This window comes from Eucyclogobius newberryi, unplaced genomic scaffold (assembly GCF_026437365.1).
Source record: "Eucyclogobius newberryi isolate DKJ021-1_F unplaced genomic scaffold, fEucNew1.0.hap1 SCAF_18, whole genome shotgun sequence".
Classification (NCBI taxonomy): Eukaryota; Metazoa; Chordata; class Actinopteri; order Gobiiformes; family Gobiidae; genus Eucyclogobius; species Eucyclogobius newberryi.
In genome coordinates, this window is record NW_027315812.1 from 20,906,419 (window position 1) to 20,926,248 (window position 19,830).

At 39.4% G+C, this 19,830-nt stretch overlaps 2 protein-coding genes across 2 annotated transcripts in view; both read right to left on the reverse strand.

Moving 5' to 3' along the window:
- The window catches only part of ptprn2 (protein tyrosine phosphatase receptor type N2), a 112,260-nt gene extending 100,827 nt beyond the window's left edge, over window positions 1-11,433 (reverse strand). Inside the window, exon 1 of the mRNA XM_072450963.1 lies at window positions 11,117-11,433. Within this exon, the coding sequence (XP_072307064.1) occupies window positions 11,117-11,201 (85 nt within the window). The 5' untranslated portion in view covers window positions 11,202-11,433. The remainder of the gene's footprint in view (window positions 1-11,116) is intronic.
- A 469-nt stretch (window positions 11,434-11,902) lies between these two features.
- ncapg2 (non-SMC condensin II complex, subunit G2) lies at window positions 11,903-19,690 on the reverse strand. Its single transcript, XM_072450957.1, has 27 exons — window positions 19,621-19,690; window positions 19,352-19,450; window positions 19,004-19,198; window positions 18,795-18,909; window positions 18,566-18,723; window positions 18,352-18,486; window positions 18,167-18,261; window positions 17,940-18,096; window positions 17,733-17,825; window positions 17,246-17,368; window positions 16,996-17,175; window positions 16,734-16,886; window positions 16,425-16,647; window positions 16,259-16,356; window positions 16,016-16,186; window positions 15,871-15,941; window positions 15,609-15,762; window positions 15,332-15,505; window positions 15,118-15,231; window positions 14,900-15,049; window positions 14,193-14,292; window positions 13,902-14,101; window positions 12,648-12,782; window positions 12,468-12,571; window positions 12,296-12,396; window positions 12,119-12,218; window positions 11,903-12,050 (listed from the first exon to the last, which is right to left on the reverse strand). The coding sequence occupies exons 2-27, from the start codon at window positions 19,427-19,429 to the stop codon at window positions 11,999-12,001; spliced, it is 3,429 nt and encodes a 1,142-aa protein (XP_072307058.1). The 5' UTR covers window positions 19,430-19,450; window positions 19,621-19,690; the 3' UTR covers window positions 11,903-11,998.
- Window positions 19,691-19,830: the final 140 nt, after the last annotated feature.

Here is a 19,830-nt window from a genome sequence, read left to right on the forward strand (position 1 = left end):
TGTAAAATGTGCCCTGTTGTGGTAAAACCAAGGCCGAACAAGAAGTCAAGGCTTGGCTCTCCATGTAGGTATGAGCCCAGTACAAGGATACCATCTGTGTATATGAAAAGAGCCAAAAAAAGAGGTTGCGAAGAGTTTTGGCACCGCGCTCCAAAGTTAAGGCCATAATTCTTTGACTCTCCAGGGCCACCAGCATATCTTTTATTGTGTAATTATGGCTCAGACCAAGGACACGTCGCACCTCGGTACCTGCACCGTCTGCCAAAAAAGCCATTTTAGGACGATGCGGCGGGTGACTGAGGTAATAAAACTGCGGGAGAAAGAGGAGGAAGAGGAGTGGGGACGGAGTAGAGGAACACACCTGCAAGCAAATGAACATCCGCTTGACACCATGTCCGCAGATTTAAACAGGTTGTGTCATTACGCCGCGCCACTGCTAAAATTGAACATGGCTCCCGGCCTTTTGCTCACGCTCCAGAAAGCCTGTTTCTGCCACCATCTGCATGTCACACGTCTGCGGAGATTTCTCACTTTTTTCACACTTTCAGCGTTCTTTACACATACAGACCGTGACAGAGTGTTTTTTGTTTTTTTTTCTTTCTTATTTGTTTAATGATATTTTCTAAACAACACAAAATGGAATGCATGACAGACTAAGCTTGTCTTTTCAAGTTGAGGATTTATAATGTATCACCTGTAAAGACAGTTATTTTTGAGTAATAGTTTTCCCTTGCAGTCAGTAAATATTTAGTATCTAATATTTAAAAGACTATGAAACCTGCAGTGGGGGATAGCCAATAATTGCACTCATGTTAGAGTAACCTTACTTTAAAATTATATTCATGTAGAAGTACAAAGTATAGTGCTCGTAAAAAGGTATTTAGGGGGAAACTACTACTTAAGTCATAGTAAGAGTAACTGTAACATTTAATTTATCATTTGAAGTTGATGAAATTGGAAGGACAAAACAATGAATATTGCTAAAATATATTTTCAAAAGATAGACTATAAAAATAAAGTATTATTGTCAAGATAAGGTCACTTAATTTACTCACAGTAGAAAGAGGAACCACAACTTTTGTGTTAAAGATTAGATTTTACTGCCATAAATATGAGCACATTTTGCATTTATATCTATGTCACTTATCTACAAATAACGTTTCAACCTTTAAATCAAATGTAAGGGTTTTTTCCCTATCATTGTCAGCCATCTTAATCTTTTGTATTGTTGTCATGTTAAAAATTGAAATGACAGACCAAATGGAAGCACAGTAAAAACAGAAAGTGTCGTATAAAGCAGATGAGCTGTTCTTATAATTAACATTTATAGTAATAGAACAATGCAGAAGACTTGGCATGCATTAAAAAAGACCTTACTTAACATGAATAATTAGTCGGAGCTAAAAGCTTGGCTTTCTGGGGACTTTGAGGTGGATGGTACGTCCCAACACATCCCTCTGTGTCTTTCCCCAGACTATATCTTTGAGAATCCATGCAGCTTGGTCCCTCTCAGTCACTCAGCTGCCAGCTCCAGGCGACAGCCCCGGCAACCGCCATGAATTAAAGATGGTGGCGTCACTGCGGCAACCGGCTCCTCCGAAATAGGCCGACTTGACCTTTTCACCTGACCCGCTCTCAGTGGTTCGGACAGTTGATTTTCTCTCCTGCTTTGAGGTGCCATAGCGTGTTGAAGTGCAAGAGAAGAGCCAGTAAAAACAGTTAAGGGTCTGTGTGGTAGAAGCAGCGCTAAGTGAGCTAGCACCTGCGCCCTCTGGGAAATCTGAGCAAGCCCGATGGAAGCAAGGTGTACTTTCACTTTTCTGAATGCCACATGTTCAGGACAATACGTGCAGGCTTCATGGCAACAAGAAAGAAACAAAGAAACTCTAGCTTTGTTGTCCTGTCCTCTACATTTTGGATTATTAACATTGAAAGGTGCACGACAGTATGAAACTTCTCTGGTGGAGGGTACAACACCTGCTTGTCTCCATAGGGATGATCTATCACCATGGAGACAAGCAGGCTGCAAGTAGTGATGTCAGGATTATGCTGAAATCGTGATTAGGTCAGAATATAATCTAGGCAAGTGAGATCTAGGCAACAACGAGAAGTTTCAGTTCAGGAAATACTGCATGTACATATACTACAAATATTTTTATCAGGCAGTTTGTGTGACAATATCTTTAATCAAAAATTGAAGCTTGTGAATGAAAGCGAATTAAGGAGTTCACTGTTGCTTGGTCAAAATGCCAAATACAGTAGGGCTGCATGATATTGGAAATTATTAATATTATTATGATAATAATTTCTGTTATATTAAAATAAATATGTTCATGTCAAAATAAAAACTTGAGACTTAATTAAGGCAAATTTAGACCGAATAATGAAAATCCTGAATAAAATCAATGCCTTTTTCAAATTTTTCAATAAAAAAAAGTAAATTACAGTCAAATGGAGAAACATACTATATATTTAGTTTGTTGTGATACTTTCGTGATATACTGTGAAGCCCTACAATCGTGAATAACCACATTCAAATTTAACAATGTGACTAATATTCCTAGCTACAGGTCAGATCTGTGGAGAGGCTACACAACTCACTGTAAGAATGCATGTTTTTCAATGTATTTTTGAGCTATAAAACCCCTCCAACAAACTAAATGTCAGTTAACGTCATACTGTGGAACTTTCCAGACCAAGCAAAGGAGACAAGCAGATGACACGCCCTTTAAACTGACTTTCAAGAATATTGACGGCACAATCATTTCATTTTATTGATCTGAATGCAATTGTCAAGTATTATTTATGGATATCATGCTTAATCTGTTTATTTGATTATCAGATTTAATTTCAGTTTAACTATGATTATGTTAAGTTATGAAATTATGTTTAGAGGGGAGGATTTGTCCAATTTTAAAGACGTATATTGTGTTTTCAGTTCCAACAGGATGTTTTAAATGCCACATGGCCACACTGGACATTTTTCTCCTTTGTCTTTCAGTTCCAGAAATAGCCAGCTGCATCTATATTTCATGTCCACACACCTGTGAGCGTCTAGAGAGCATTTCTACACCCAGAACATCCCCTAAGCAATACCTGGAAATACTGGATGCACGGCACAAAATGACTAACTGCTCCATCGAGTTTGTAAATGATTCGAATTAGCCACAAAACTTTGCATCTCTGCTTGGGTTCATTGTTCATTTTCTTGGTTGGACTGAGATATAACTCTGAGTATAAATCAGCCTCAACCTTAGACGCCGCAGACACATCTCCCTGATAATAACCATTCATTCTCCTGCTCTACTCCCGGGCTTCAGATCCCTCATCACAGCCTTATTGTGCTCATTATAAAGACTGCACCGGACACACACACGACACGGGTGACCTTGAGTTTGACCCAGTCCACGACAGCATCTCATTTACAGCGAGTGAGAGATTGAGAGAGAGGTCCAGCCAGATAAACGTTTAATGGCTCAGGATGTATTTTTCACCTGGTCCAGGTCACGTAACAATATCATTTTATGTAATTATGAGTTCAGGAAAAGTTTGACTGAAAGAAATACACTTTGTCCTTGATAGTTTGCTTGAAAACTTCCATCCATGAAGTGGATACAGCCGATACTAATGGAAGAAACAGTGTTTTTATTATTACTGCAGTAATAAGTGGCCTTGGCTTTAAGGTCACAAATAGCTATCAGAGAATGTATTTCAGGCTTAATGACTGAATAGAGAAAAGTAAACAGTTTGACCTTAGCATTTGTTTGCTTAACTACTTGCAATTGTAATTGGGAGAGGGTTCTTCTACAGCCACTAACACTACCACTTAAATAGTTCACTGAGGTTGGAGTGAAAGTAAACAAACTTGGGTGCTCTTCTTAAGTGGTAAAGTAAAGCAGCAAAAATATGAGGTCTTGGGTTCATAAATAACTGTTCTGACAAGCATTGTGATTGCAATTAGATATGCAATTTGTGATTAAATTGTAGAGCTCTGTTCAAAGGTCACATTTTAGTTCAGGTGAATTAATATTTGATAAAAGTATGAAACATGAACTGCAAAAATAGAAAGAATCACTTACATTTCAGAACATGTTTGTAGAAGTTTTGTAGATATTTTTCTGTTTGCACAGGAAATTATGTTAGTGAAATGATGTCTGCGTTTTGGCAGGGCTGTCCGGTCCCTGTATGACAGGAGCAGCAGCTGTGTTTATTGCTGGCAGTAAGTCAGACCTGTTCCCGGTGCGGATTAGTTCTGTTCATTGTTTTTATGGATTTCTAGACACAGTCAGGGGTCGGAGGGTGTCCGGTTTGGGGACCACAGGATCTCATCTCTAAGGCTCTGAGGCTACTGCTACTGCTACTGCTACTGCTACTGCTACTGCTACTGCTACTGCTACTGCTACTACTACTACTACTACTACTACTACTACTACTACTACTACTACTACTACTACTACTACTACTACTACTACTACTACTACTACAATATACAACTAGCAAAAAAGTAATTCTGCCACTACTACAATGTGCTTCTTGTCTTGGAACAGCTTGAGGTCACAAACAGCCTGCAACTAAATCAGAGTTAAACTAAAGTTTGTATCAAGTGTCCAAATCCACATTGTCCTTGGCATTTGGGCCTCAGAAGGCCTCCCTGACCCTGAAGATGTCTCTCTTTCACCTTGAACTGAAGCGAGATAAGCAGACAGATTGCCTGGACAAGTCTGTTGGACACATATCTTCCTTCACTTACTTCCTCACGTCTCTTCTTCTCCGCTTAAGCCTACACACACACATACACTCCTCCACAGAGCATCTGTCGAGTCACAAAGAAACATCGCAGCAAGTCTGTTATCGCACCCGCTGTGGCTGCAAACCAGGACCCAAATACACTCAATATTCAACAACTGAGTTTGTACTTGTGTAGAAACTGCAACTCAGAAAGTGAAGGTAATGCACAAGTAGATATTTGGAACTGCACAACTTAATTCGTAAAAAACTAATATGGTACACAATTTGATCTGTTTTGTAGAATATTAAAAGGACAATAAATTACACAACAAATATTTGTGCTACACCTTAATGGGTAACAACACCAATGAATAACATACATGCTGTTTCTAAGTGAAACTATTATATGCTACATTTATTATACTCAAATGATACATACAACTAATCCATCTCCTTAACTTGTGATTTTAGTGGCCAACATATATTTAAGGGGCACACATTAAAAATCTGCTTTTAAGAGCTCAGTGTTTCTTCATCAGTGTAATCAGAGTTGAGTTTGAGTGACACATGTAGGGTTTTAAAATGTCATATAGCCACTTTTTAAAAATCAAAGCATGTAAATGACAATCCGCTGCTTGTTACGTTGAAATGTCACATAAAGAGTTATAAAGACGTGTGGGTTCCGCAGTTTTGAGCGGGAAGTTAATGAACCAGTTTCTTTTACAAAACCGTTTACTGTTTAAATGAACAAACTGTAAAATGATAATCTACTTATGTTACAGTTCAACACTAAGTACTTGATAAAAAGTATTATGTGTCTCCTTTAAATTTCATGTTTCAATACACAATTAAAGCATGTTTGAGGAAATGTAAACAAAACATTCATTACTTGAAATGAACTTTGCTAAACTCACATATTTGAATAAATTCCTACTCCCATATTTAACAGTGCACTGACCGACTCCACATTACTGATGATAGCAGAAAATCTCAATTTGGATCAATTTACACGGTGAACGCAGCCCTGTCGGCGCCAGTAATTAACAAAACAGACTTTCACCACAACACTCCAGTGAACATCATTTAACAGAGCCCGCTAATGCACAGCCAAACCTCACCCAATAACCACTCTCCCATTAGCCGCATGAGTCAAAACCCGCTGCGGATCCTACAAGTGCCAATAAAGTGCACCTCTCCGCATTACCTTAGCACCACCTCCACCTCGTGACTCAAACGGGCCCAGAGAGATAAACACTATGCACGGAGACCTTTAATGCGGATCGGAAATGCACAGTGACAAGGTTACATTCATTTTGGCAGGTCTTTTTGACCATTTATCGCCGTATAACTTTGGGCTGGCAGGGTTTTCAGCCTTCACAAATGGTTATTTTAAAGAGGAGAATAGACTATAGTACAAAACCCATTACTTTGCCATCCACTTTTATTATTGCAATGAGAAAAGCCCACCTGTGCAAGTCAATGCTTTGTAAGATTGTGTTTGAAATTTGAGCAGTGTGCGGTCTACATTAGAGGCCCCCAAGGAAAAATGGGGAGTATCAAAACATAAAGACCCTTTAAAAGTTTGGAAACAAAAACATTCTAAATTCTTGGCAAAAGTGAAGTGAAACATAAGGTGACTTAAATGGAGGAACTGAAATCTTTTTAGTTTTCAAATCAAGGTGGTTTAGTCAAATGAAAACCACTCATACATGTGAAAATATGAGAGCCTGGTTTGAAGACATTTTGTATTTTACATGATTTGTTAACATAATAGGAAATTATAACAGAAAAACCTAGATTTTAAGGTTTTACTGGACAAAAAAATTTGATCCAGCAACAATTTTTTTATTTTTTCGACAAATTATACTTTTTGTAAAGCTCAAATCCAATTCTTAGGCTAGAGACTTGTATTTTTTTCCTTCCTTTGTAATAATGAAGCAAACTAACGGACATTTCTACCTTGGAAATGAACAGAAATACTTAAAAACCATTCAGTTTGACATGATGTGAGTAAAATATTGAAATTTTATTACAATCTCCATTCTGAAATTGTGAACAGTCTGATCACATTGTCTCTTAAAAGGTCTATAAGATGTAAATGTAAACATAAGCCCAAGCCAAAGCGGATAAGTGTTCATATCTTTATCATAGCTGGGCCTGTCCCCTCATGTCTCCGTATATTTAAATCCTCTCTCTCTCTCTCTCGATGATTTATAAACACTAAAAGACACTTGATACCGCCGCATGGCTCTGTATCTATGAGATGGCCGTGGCCTGTGGTGAAATAAAAAAGATAGTGCGCAGCCGACTATGAATCAAATCCAACATGTCTGAGTGTGTTAGGCTGCTCATGTCCAAGTGTAATGAAATGAACCAGTGTCTCAGTAAAGCGTGCAAGGGAGAAATGTGTGGAGATATCAAAAGACATTATTGTAAACAGGCCTTAAAATGAGGTTTAGAGGCCAGTTTGGAAAATGGCCTGTCTGAAGAGGCTATTCACCATTTCATATTGGTTTATTCAGCTTCTACCTTCAGACACTTCAACACTATATCCCTTATACATTCAGCTTATGTTTATTAACTGTATAATTTACGTAATCAATTTAATGACAAAAATATGGTGCTCAAAGGCATTATAAATAATAACTATATTTTAGTTTATTTTTACATATACTTTACTTTGCAAGTCTTTATTATTATTTTCATTTTTTTAGTTAACTAGGAGAATTTTGTTCAGTAAAAATGGCAATAGAAGTGCTTTATGATTATTGTGAAAAGAAACATCACAGTTATTAAAGATCATTTTGATACCAGGACCAGGCACAGTAAAATAATGTATTAATTCACATTGTAAAATGAAAACAATGAAGTAAATCAGCGAAACGTTTGCATTTGATGTAGTTTTGATCAACCACAACGCTTTTATTTAGGCTTGGAACATTCATTTTAGGTCTTTTAAGATCAAAATGTTATTGTCATGATAGCAGAATATTTCTGATTTTACAGTTAAAACTACTTCAATTTAGATTTTTTTGAAAATAGATTGAAATTTCATTAATTCATTTTGCTTCTAAAATAATTACGATTGTATATTATACAGTAGTTATTATGATTATATTGTGCTCTATAAAATTTTAATTATCGGTAAACTGAATAATCTTGCATCCCTATAATTGTATTATGTGTTTAGTTATTTTTCAACAGTTACCAAATAAACATATTATATTTTTGGTCTAAAAGTTCAGCTTCTGCCAGCATCTAGTCTGTGTTTGATGGTCGATAAACAACACTTGCTATAATGGAAGGATCGCCCTAAAAACATGTTTTCCTCCCATTCCCGACCTAAATCAATGCTCTCCCACATGCTCATGTCGGGCACTGTGTGAGCTCTGTGCTCCTGCTCCATTTCGGAAACACATTTGGAGAGTAACAACCTCTCTCTGCTTTCACATGGAAGCGATGTGGCGTGTCTGTATTAAGCCTTTAATGAAAGTTGCTTATTCATTTGGAGCTGGAACATGGCGTCAGCTGAAGTTATGGGATTTGCCGTGATTGGAAGCTGAGGAGAATATTAACCAAAAGCCCAACAGCCTCACCATGAACACATTCATTGTAAGGCTTCGAATGTGCAACAATATCAATTCTACATATTTTCCAATGGCAGAGCTTGCTCCTGGACTCGATAAATGAATCATTCAAAAACACATACATAAAGTATTGCTAAAACGCGGACAAACTGTACTCACACTGACAGTAAAAGACTAGACAATGTTCCCGATGTGAAATAGGATGTGTTCTCTGAAATCATTATTGGAAACAAGGCTGTGATTTTCTGTTTTTCTCACAAGACGCCCCCGCACGTTTGTGTATTTAAAGAGAAGGAGTCAATGCCAGAGATAATGAGTCATCCAGACAGAGAAGAACAGGACAGGACAGTACAGCATGTTGGCCAGGGCATGACCTCCACCAAACACACACTATGAGAAGTCCATTACAGATACAGTAACAGCTTCATTTGAGTCTAATTTTCTAGAAGAATATAATTTTGGGAACGTGGGCTATTTACTTCAATGGCTTGTAAATCAATGAGGTCGGATTTGCTAATACAATAAGACAAACCACACACTCCAATCAATGACTTTCATTCATGAAGTTATTCAAATCAATATATTAAAGGTGCACTAGGTAACTTTTCTATTTGTGCTTTATCTGGAATGCCTCTCAGTATCTATTTCTTTGGAGTGGCATCATACAGCGCAAATTATAGGTCAGCTCTGTGGAACGGTGATCCCAGCTCACAGTAAGAATGCGTGTTTTTCCAGGGCTTTTGAAGAAATACAAAAAGAAAAACTGTGATTAAATAAATCTCAAAAGTTCAATGCCATGCTGTGAACATTCTAAGCAAAAAAAAAAAAAAAAACGTTTATTCATATTAGCACGTTTGAAAAAATGAGTCTTCAAGTCAAAAGAAGTGCTTCATATAAAGGAAGACAGTACAAAACACAATAAGCATTTCATTTTGATGGAGACAAGCACAAGGACAGAAAGTGCACCTTTATATAAATGTATCAGCCACAAAGACAACTCAAGGTCAACCAAGAAAGATGTTATAAAGGCAGCAAAGTAAACACAAGAGGAAATTCTTAAATAAAAAGGGCATGCAAGCTAGGCCCTGTCTCGCAATGATAAAGATAGCCATATATTTCTGTAACTCATGTTGATAATATGATAAGTGTCTTCTTTTTAGCCACGGTACTAACTTGAAAAGACATTGTCCTTCCCATCTTTGTAAGCAAGATGAATTTGAATGAAAAACATTCATCGTGGTTGTTTTTTTTCTACTGTTAGTCCTTCTGTTAACATTGAAATGGCCCTACATTTTTAGATAATTAAGAGATACTGGAACTGGAAGGTAATGTTGGAGAGATGATTTCCCTCCTGATGCGTGATATTAAATGTGGTAAATATTGCAGGATCTTTGGATTTGTGTAAATGATTATCTGAATCCCTGTGTGACTTATATATGTCAGATCAGTCCATCACTGTTTCCTGTCTGGTGTTCACTCTCTGCCTTTTCTCTCTCTTCCACCAAGAAATCCACCCACTCGCACATATGTAGCTTACTGCGGGCATGTATATATTTAGAAATAGGCCTATAATTGCTCGTCGCAGACATTTCCAGTTCTGTCCAGTGACACAGCAGAATACACAGGGGTCTCATTAAAAAACAATAAGTTTAACCAGCTCCCTCAGTGACGATGGAGACCTCTCGCTTCGACATAAATAAACATATAGAGAACTGAATGGGGAATGTATCTGGGGGAAAGGCAATGAGTCATTCATAACTATTCTAGGCATAAATTAACGATGTGAGAGAAGATAACAAGATGTCTACTTTTTTGGCTTGTTGGTGTTGAGCAGACAGGCAGCATCGAAAATTATGCTTCTCTATGTCTCTATGAATCATCACAGCAGCACACGAGCAGGCAGAGCTGTATAGAACTGTTTCCAGATAAAGTTTGGGCCGTCATGTCTCCTAAATGCTAATCTTGGAAAGGCGAGCGTGATTGGAGAATTGTTAGTCACCTGAAGAGATGGATTGTGAGATGGTTTCAAAAGCCCTGTAATCTTCGTCCCTCATAACAAAAGAGCTCAATTATAAGCAGGGATTCAATTGTAAGTCATACTTTGGACACATGCCATAGCTGAAAAATCACATGGGGATGTCTGAGGCAGGGCTGGAAGAACAAATCAAGGGTAATGAAACACAAGAGAGCCAAGTCCGGCAGTGAAATAAGGCTAGTTGAAACATGCCTTTTCCTGAGCAGGTGTGGGGTATAATGAAAAATGTAAGTGGGCTTGAAATGACAGTCTTTGGATATATGAGCGGGGTAATTTTATGATGATGGAAACCATTAACATCATATGAAATTTACTGCATCATTTGAGCTTTGTGGATCAAACCAACTATAAAATTCATTGTCAAAAGATGTCCGTTCTACACCGTGTTAAGTGTGGTTTGTATAATTTATTGGACAAGCAAAACAGAACAGATAAGCCAGGCAACAACTTTCAGAAGAAACAATAAGGACCATTCATCTCCAAGGCCTGTATGATTATGTAACTCCAGCTTCAGCCAATCTGCAAACGTCAATAACACACAGACTTTTGTAATGTTAAGATGTGAATGTGGTGTGTGCATTAACTAAATATGATTCCATTACAATGATAACCATAACTTTTGTAATATATGCGATTTGGAGCTCAAACCGTGAAAGTGACTTCAGCACCACGGACAGAGTCAGTGCGCAGCTAAACAGAGGCACAACATTAAACAAAGAGAACTCCGTCTGAACGGGGCAAAAACAAAACTCTAACAATGTCTTACCAAATTTTCTGTCGGCGATGGCCGTTGGGAAGCAGAGGCTGACAGCCAGTGCAACCAAGAGGACGGGACAGCACCGCGAATCCATTGCACCCGTGCCTGTACTACGAATCCATGTCCGCTAAAAGAGCATGTTTACCGCAGGTGCGAGGAGCCGCTTGGTACGCTACACACTCGGGCTAAAGACACATGCCTGGACCGGAGGAGACCACCGAACAGTTATTTCTTCAGAAGGCACACAATACAGGCGTTGTTTCAGCACCACAACAGCGAGCAGCGCCACGGAAGAGCCCCTCCTAAGGTCTGACGTCAAACACACATGTGAGGACGGATGCGCGCGGCACCGCGCCTGGGACGCACCGAGACGCGGCAGGAGGCGGCAGTGTGAAGGGACAAGGGACCTGTCTGCCGCAAGGGAGGGATGGCCCATTAAACTATGATGATCACTATATTACATTTATGAAAGACATTTATTCACCCTACAGGCAAATCTGGCATCTTTATCCACTTGTGAGGAAAGAGCTGCTCCAGGCAAATGGCGTTGTTTTTCCTCTTATTGTCTTTGATGCAACTCTCACTGTCAAGACCTTGGCTTTGGTCGGCTTGTCAAAATTTAAAAAATATATAAATATAAATCACTAGTTAGTTTATAAACTAAACTAACTAGTAATTTTAATATTCTTCATCATGGTCAATGTCCATTAAAACGTTAGCATATTGTACAACATAATAGTGAAGAAAGAAAGAAAGAAAGAAAATACCTTAATACCAAATAAGCACATTTATTTATGATCTTTCTGCTGTTTGTCTTAGAGTATGTCATGTTAATTGGATAAAAAAGACATTACAAATACATATACAAGTCTTAAAAATCTCAAAGATGAATTATAAATCCAAGATATTGTTAATGGTTTTGACAGAAGATTCATAAATGACCCTGTGGAACAAAACAAAATGAGTAACAGTGAAGATAAATACAACAAACATGCATTTCCTGCTCTGTACCTCTGGATGTCTCCACCGTCCACTGCCACTATGGCATGTCTGTTTAGTTGTCTTTGGACACACTCTGCGACGCTCTTAAGGCCAGATTTAAACTTCCCAGCTAAGCGTGCACATAAAACACATTTTACATTTCAGATATTCAAAGAATGTGAATAAAAGTACTTTAAATGTTCTCACTGCGTTTTATGACAGCCAGGATGTGGAGGACCGCGGCCAGCTCAGTCAGGCTCTCAATGACTTCTGAGTCTAAGGACGAGCCAATCTCAGCCAGAAAAGACCTGTAGAGAAAATAGCAAGATGAAATAGTCTACTGACATTGAAAAACAAAATTAATGTGTTTGACATTTACTTGGTTACAGATGGTGACTTAAGAATGATGGAGAGAAGGACGCTGGGTAAAGGAGGCATATCCTCCAGTGTTTCTGGAACAATCACCTCTTCTGGATGAGAAATCTTTAAAACACCAGACAACCTCAGATATTAAAGTATTTTTTGTGTATGTTCTGGTTTAATACAGTAACAAACTTACCTTGTTGAGCTTATTACTCTTCTCCACCACAATAACAGCAAAGAGAGTGGAGAAGACGCCGTTCAGAGGCGCTCTGTCCCAGCTCTGTGCGGCCTGGAGGAAGTCTGAGAGCCCGGCTGCAGCTAACTGGCACAGCTAGATCAGGGAAAGACAAAGAAAATATTGACAAAACGTCAGGTTTAGATCCTTGAAAATACAATGCCTGCGTTCTGGGATTTGGATTTGGAACATTTTGATGACAACACATAGACAATAACACACTGTCAGTGATTAATTGACATAAGATTTAAAAGGGTTTTAATTATTTATAAAGAAGCAACAACTTTGAACTTCCAAAGTAGAACTTTTTTTTTTTCAAGCCTCAAAATGGTATTTGAGCCTCACAAGAGTATAATTTGTGGTAAAGTATGTACTGTATCTTTAGACTAAATGTAATGTATGCATGAAATGTAAAAGTCTGTAATTTGCCTTCATGAAAAAAAGCTGTCTGTCATATTCTCCAAATCAATAAAGAAACATTGTAAAATACAATTGTAAATGTCTTTAAACTGGCCTCTAATATCACTTACATGTATTGAGTAGTTATCTTTTGATTTGATTTGAGATTGTGTGGCTAATCCAAGTTTCTCCAATGAAATTGCATTATGTTCCACTTCACTCTTGCCTCCATTACAGAATCTGTTTACAAACTTAATAAGTCGATTGATAGATTTGGAGAGATGTCATCAACATTTCTTGTTTTACTCAAGCTAGACTTTAATCTGAGCTTTGTTTGAACAGAAAGAGCCATCTTCTACCAGTAAGATGTGTCAGCCAACTGTTTTTCAGTTAGTCACAGTCACCTCGTGCTGAAAATCAAAACACCTAAACAGGACCATAAACGCTCGTATTGATAACAGACTCTGGAAAAGTGTTGTTTAAATCCATTTAGTATTTTCTTTCTATATTACTATTAGAATATGTTGCAGTTTGATGTCGTCACAGCAAAATATCAATAGAACCAGCGATGTGTAACCTTCACCCTCTTGGTCCAAGTAAGGCTAAACAACAAAGACTGACAGTTAAAGGTCCAGCGCACACATTTACCAGGAGATTTTGATAATCATACAGAACCAAGGACGGAGAATTAACTCACAATCCATTAGAGTCAACAACACACCACCATAGCTATAAATGCATCCACCAAACAAAAGCTATACAACAAAATGTCAGAAAACAACACCCGATGTCACTACAGCCGTCTCGCTGTCATACCTGCTGCCCCTCCTCAGGATCCTTTCTCAAGCGCCGAGCGAGGAGTTCAATCATTTTCTGAAAGATGTTGGCCACCACCCCGAGAATGACAGTAGTTTGGTTCTCCGGGTCGTCCAGGGCCTCATTATCCTCCGGCACATAGCTGTCTGCCACCTCTTTTAAAATGGGCAGAATCCCCGGTATGCACCGGTAGCCACCGTCTGAAAGCAAAAAAACAACGTGAAAATACTTTTACTCAACCATATACTTACCAGATTGTGCGTAAAATGTTGTGTATTTACATCCACTTACCTGAGAGGAGGATGAGTGAGCACAGATGGAGGATTTGACCTCTGAACGTCTCGTCTGATAAACCCACGATTAAAACATCTCTGCACACCAACAGGAAGCCCTTGTAGTAAACATTCATTATTAGATTAGATGAACGAAGAATCATATGTGACATTGTAGAACCCTGGGAGTCCTTCTAACAAATGCAGGCATTATTTTCGATACGTGTTCACAGCAGTCAGGCGGAGACATGAGCAATGGCACAAATAAGAAAATGAGCTCGTTTCAAAGTAGCAGCGTGAGCAGCAGGAGACGCGGTGTCAGAGTGGACGAGAGCACAACAGCTTTGAGGAATAAAAATTTACAGAGCAGAACGGAAGGCCCCGGGAACAGGAGGCACTGAGCGGCATTCAAATTAATAAACTTAATGGGAAAAGGACGGAAACAAGCAGATTTTTGTGTTTAAAATGAACCCATCTGGATCTGTTATCTAGATGTTTGTAAATGAGAAACGTGTGCATGTTTGCAAAGTGAGTTGACCTTGTATCTCATTAAATTAGAATCACAGCGTCATGTTTGCTGCTCAATGTTCATTGGTCACGTTCATTACTTTTATTCAAGGGGATTTATTTGATGGGGTCTTTGTATTGCACTTTACGTCAGAATGATTTAGTGTTTGATGATGTTAACACATTTTAGGATAAATATTGACTCTTAATCTCACTCACCTCGATGATCTGCACAGCCAGTGACAGAGGCGCCTCCAAAACCTCGCATTCGTTTTCATTTGGTTTAATCATAAAAGGCAGCACCCGCTCAGAAATCCAGGATGCATCGAGTTCCAGCGAGAGGAGAAAGTCTCGTTCGTTGTCAGTAGACTAGAAAATAAGTTCATGTTTTTCTTTTCTAAACCTGATGGAAGAATAACCTGTAAATGTTAACTCACGTTATGCTCCAGATGAGCCCCAAAGCGTCCATGACATGTGAAGGCTCTCAGGGCCGTCTGCACACTGGCACTACTTGGATCTTCTGAGGACTTCAGGTGAGCAAACAGAACGAGCTGAGCAGAAGATATTTACACATTTATACACACGTTTCACATTTACACTGTACCAAATATTAGGAAAAGATGCTACATTTGCATGTCCACGTGTAAATACCTTCCAGTCTCCCAGAAGTGAATGGAGGTGCTTCAGTGGTCTCTGGCCAAGTCCCAGGACCTTTTCTCTGGTCTGGTTGTGGGTGAGCAGGTAGTCCAGGTAGGCCAGTGCCAGGCCTGGTTTGGCCTCAACCGTTTCCTGAATACGGACCTTTCGACTAGGACCAGCTTTATCCTTAAATTGAGAAGTACATCAAATGTGTGTTTATTTTAATTCAAGCGGTCAATATTCTCATGTTCATCACACGTTCATGCTCTAGCATTTTTTAAAAACATACAGCTTCTTTAGGCAGTGACTTTGAGAGCCAGTCGCTAATAAGCTCCACTATTTCAGCCGCCTGGCCCCAACTACAGAGACAGTCCAACAGCTGGCTGTACTGCGTTGGCACGGCTCCGCTCTCCATCCTCCTCAGCTTTGACAGGACCCCACAGCTGTCATCGGAGCAGGATGTAAGCCACAGGGTATGTATAATAAAGAAGTGTATACATTTGTGGTTAGAGAAAAGCTTAATTGAAGATTAAAAAGTGATCACTTTTTACCTGAATGTTGGGACAGCAGCTGGAGGCATAAATGAGGCCATTTGAATAAGTGGAGGAGTGCAGCGTGCATCCTGAAAAGAATTTGTATGTTGCTGTCATATTCATACTTGAGTTTACGGTTTGTTTAGTCTGTCAATCCATTTACCTCAAAGGCACAAAAGTACTTTCCCATGACACTGCCAAACTTGGCACAAGTAAATTTCTGGGCCTCTTTATTTTGTTTCAGGGTTTTCTCAACACTTCTCCAGAGAATGACCACAATCTCCAGCAGACTTGCTACAACAGTCATGTCTTTCCCCAGCACAGCAGACTCAATCTGTCAGATACAAAACAGTGCCATTAAAACTGAAAAGGTTGTATCATAGGATGATTTCTACACATGACTTACAGTGCTGTTCTCTTTGTTACTGTCATTCATATCAGAGACTTCACCGTCCACCATAACACATTTATTCAGGACACGGCGAATGGCCAGCATCAGCTTAACTGTAAGAAAAAGTGCATGTATTTGACACAGCACCAGAAACAGTACACAAAAGTAAAGCACTACTTACTTATATTGGTGGGGGCCGTGTGGTTGAAGGCGAACTGATAAAACCTGCGGGCGGCCATGGGGTTCATCTGGATGAGAGTGATGCAGCGACAGCACCACTCCTTCTCCGACTCGTTTACGGGGAAAAAGGACTTGAACAACAGATTGACAATGCGCTTGGACACAGACTGCGTGTCAGTGGCAAGGCGTGCCAGCAGGTGGTCCATATGACACACATCCCAAAACTTTAAACAATGGGAAGAAGATTTTTGTATTAAAAAAAACGTAGATATTTGACTGTTAATCTAATATCTTACACATGTCTATGTACCTTGGCTGCACGCACTGCCTTGACCTTGAGAAGCATGTCCAGGAAAGCTGTGCGGACTTTCTCAGAGTTGTCATGAAGGCTGTACTTAATATTAGGAAGGAGTTTTTCCAACAGAGGATGGCTTAGAGCATTGTCTAGGACGATGGTCAGACACTAGACAGAGAAAACAACATTCATTTGGCCATTTGCACACGCCTATGGAAGCTTCATTCACCTTTTACACAGTTAAATTAAGGCCTGCTAGTGGTTGGTTTAAAAGTACCTTAAAAACCGAGCACCGGACATCAGCTGAACTGGTGTCAGTGGCGAGCTCCAGCACAATCTTCTTCAGGAAGTCTGTGATTATTATGGGAGGGAACAGCTCCCAGCACTTGCCCAGGATCTTGCACACTCCCAGCACAGCATTGGAGCGCACAATGGGGTGAGGGTCATTGAGGAGACTCTGTTCGAGAGAGAGAATTGATTAAAAACAAAGCGGGATGTAAAACATAGATTAACAGTATTGTACATACCATTGCGGCATCAAGCTGCTTTTGAACCACTGTATCCAGATTCTTGGCATCATCTGGGTCATGAATGGGAAAGGCCTCAGTAAAAATGAGAGTGGCGTTTGCTCTGACCTCTGAGTTGGGTGCCTGTCCAGATCACAAAGTATTTTAAAAAAAAACTGCAGAATCTTTGTTTAAAAAAAAAAAAAGTATTAATTTACTAAATCTGCATAATGTATGGCTATTATTAGTATTATCTTGTCTCACGCGAGCTGTTTTAAGTTAATTTTATCTTTATTTTTCCCCTGCATTCCTTATTAGGAAATGAGAGGTTTTGTCTATAGGAGTTTTTGTTTATAAGAGTTCTTCTATATAAGTCTTCCTACAAGTTATCTGTCCTTTTGCTCTGTATCTACCTGCGTTGCAACAAAGAAAATTTCACCATGTGTGGACAATAAAAGGAATATCTTATCTTATAGTATTCCAAAGCACAAATACATCATGCACGTACGTTCAGTGCTTTCCACAGGATGGGCTTGTAAAGTGTGTAGAGCATCTTGTCCACCTGGTGACAGCCTTTTCTCAAATGGAAGTAGCTCACAATCTGTGCGGCAGAACAGGGGAAACAATAGCAGGATTTCAGAAGACGACACTTGGGAAACGAGAGATTCAAAATAAACAAGCACAACCAGGACACAAGCACTAACAAGAGTCCCACCTGTCTGACTTTGCTATACACGGGAGATGCTCGATGCAGCAAGATGGCATTCTGCATGAAATCCTGAATGCAAGCACTTTCAATCTTATTCAGAAAGTCCCCACTGGCTTTCTTCCAAGCTCTGAAGTAGATCTCCATGATGTGTACCAGCATTTTCCTGAGACAAAGTAATTACCGTAGTAACGAGAATGAATGTTGCTGTAAAAACAAACATAAATGCGTCATACTTGCTAAAGAACTCCAGCTGGTTCTTGATGGTGCCGTGAAGGACCCAAATGAAGTTGATGTTCCAGCTAAATAGAAACACTAGGAATCTCTTCCCCTGAGGAACGCATGTCAGTTAGATTTACGGTAACAAAAGGTGGAAAATGTACAGCAATGTGTAACCAAAAATGTCATTATTAAAGCTTACGTCATCATTCCTTATCATGTCTGAACGATAAAAGCATTGAAGCAACAGGTCTGTTATCTCCTTGTTGTCATCTGAGGTATAGTCCAGAGTCAAAACTACTTCATGAAGATTCCAGATTCGCTGAATTTCCACATTCTGAAAAAATAAACTCAGTACTTTAATGATTTTGTAATTTATCTAAATAAAACACACTTCCAAAATACACAACACATACCGGCCTTTTCAGACCAAAGCACTTTCGCAGGGAGAAGGCTAAGGCCGTGCGACCAAATTTCTCTTTTTCTTCTAGTCCCTTTTTCCACCAGCACTCACACAGAGCGTGCAGCGCGGACAGCAGGGGAGCTTCTGAAATGGGCAGCAAGACCAGCACATCTGCAAACAATCACGTACAAATGTTTTAAAGAGACAATAAGAGACAAAAGAAGGCATAAATAAACCATTACCATGAAGCACATTGACAATTCCCAAGAGGGCAGTGTATTCTTCACCATCCCGGAGGACGTGCACGGACACTGCAGCCACAAGCGTCACTCCTTCCACAACAGCTCGAACGTGTTTCTATAAAAGGTCAAATACAATTTAAAAGTAGCAACAAAAAAACTCTCTTTACAAATCTTGAGCAATAGTGTTCTAAATAAAAAAGAAAACCCACAGAATCCAAAGGTGTGTCCACTTCCATGTCCTGCTGTCCCTCGTCCTTCGTGTCCTTCTCGTCCCAACGCTCAGGGGGCAGTTTGGACAGGACATCTTGTAAACGTAGAGACAGTTTTCCCCACAGTGTCTCCCTCTGGTCTCTGGACATCTCCTGCACCACCTCCTCAACGTCAAAGGGATCGGTCTTGTCATTCTAGGCACAAATTACACAAGAGGCGTAACAATGTGACAGTAGTTTACGTGTTCAAATACAATTCAAATACGTTCAAATACAACGCAAATAATATAAAACATACTATACATACTGTCATACTAATGAGAAAAGCAATACATGTGTGTCACTCACGTGAAGCTGGATAAAGTGCAGAAAATCCTCTGCATTCTCTTTACATGCAGCCGCTAAAATCACCTCTCGTTTTGACATGATCGACCACCAAGCCGTTTTCTGCTAAATATAATCACAATACGTTATTTTCTTTTGACAATCAACACCAAAACACACGGAGCCACAGAGGGCTGTGAAAGTTGAATGACTCTTTCATCTTTCCTTTGGTCAATGTAGCGATTACAGTGCATTAATGTGTTTATATGAAGTATAACACTGAAAATTATGACCTTTTAATCGAGGAATCTTCCACTTTGTTGCAGCCGAACGTTAACTTCCCACAACAACGAACCGCGCAAATTCAACGTGTGTGCGTCATGACGTAGCACGTAGTGGGCTGGCGTTACCATGGCATGCTGTTTGCTCTTTCAGCCACATGATGGCGACAAAGTACTTACCTTGTTTTGATACTCGACAACCGGAGGCCACTGTTTTAAGTT

Bases quoted from the DNA above. Each gene is read 5' to 3' on its own strand.
- ncapg2 (XM_072450957.1), bottom strand. From the start codon at position 19,429: ATGTCAAAACGAGAGGTGATTTTAGCGGCTGCATGTAAAGAGAATGCA. The intron at 15,506-15,608 runs GTATGTTTTTAA...TCTCAATTTAAG, and splicing joins AGTCACTGCCTAAAGAAGCT to GATAAAGCTGGTCCTAGTCG. The intron at 14,293-14,899 runs GTGAGTGAGATT...GTTTACTACAAG, and splicing joins TGGCTGTGCAGATCATCGAG to GGCTTCCTGTTGGTGTGCAG.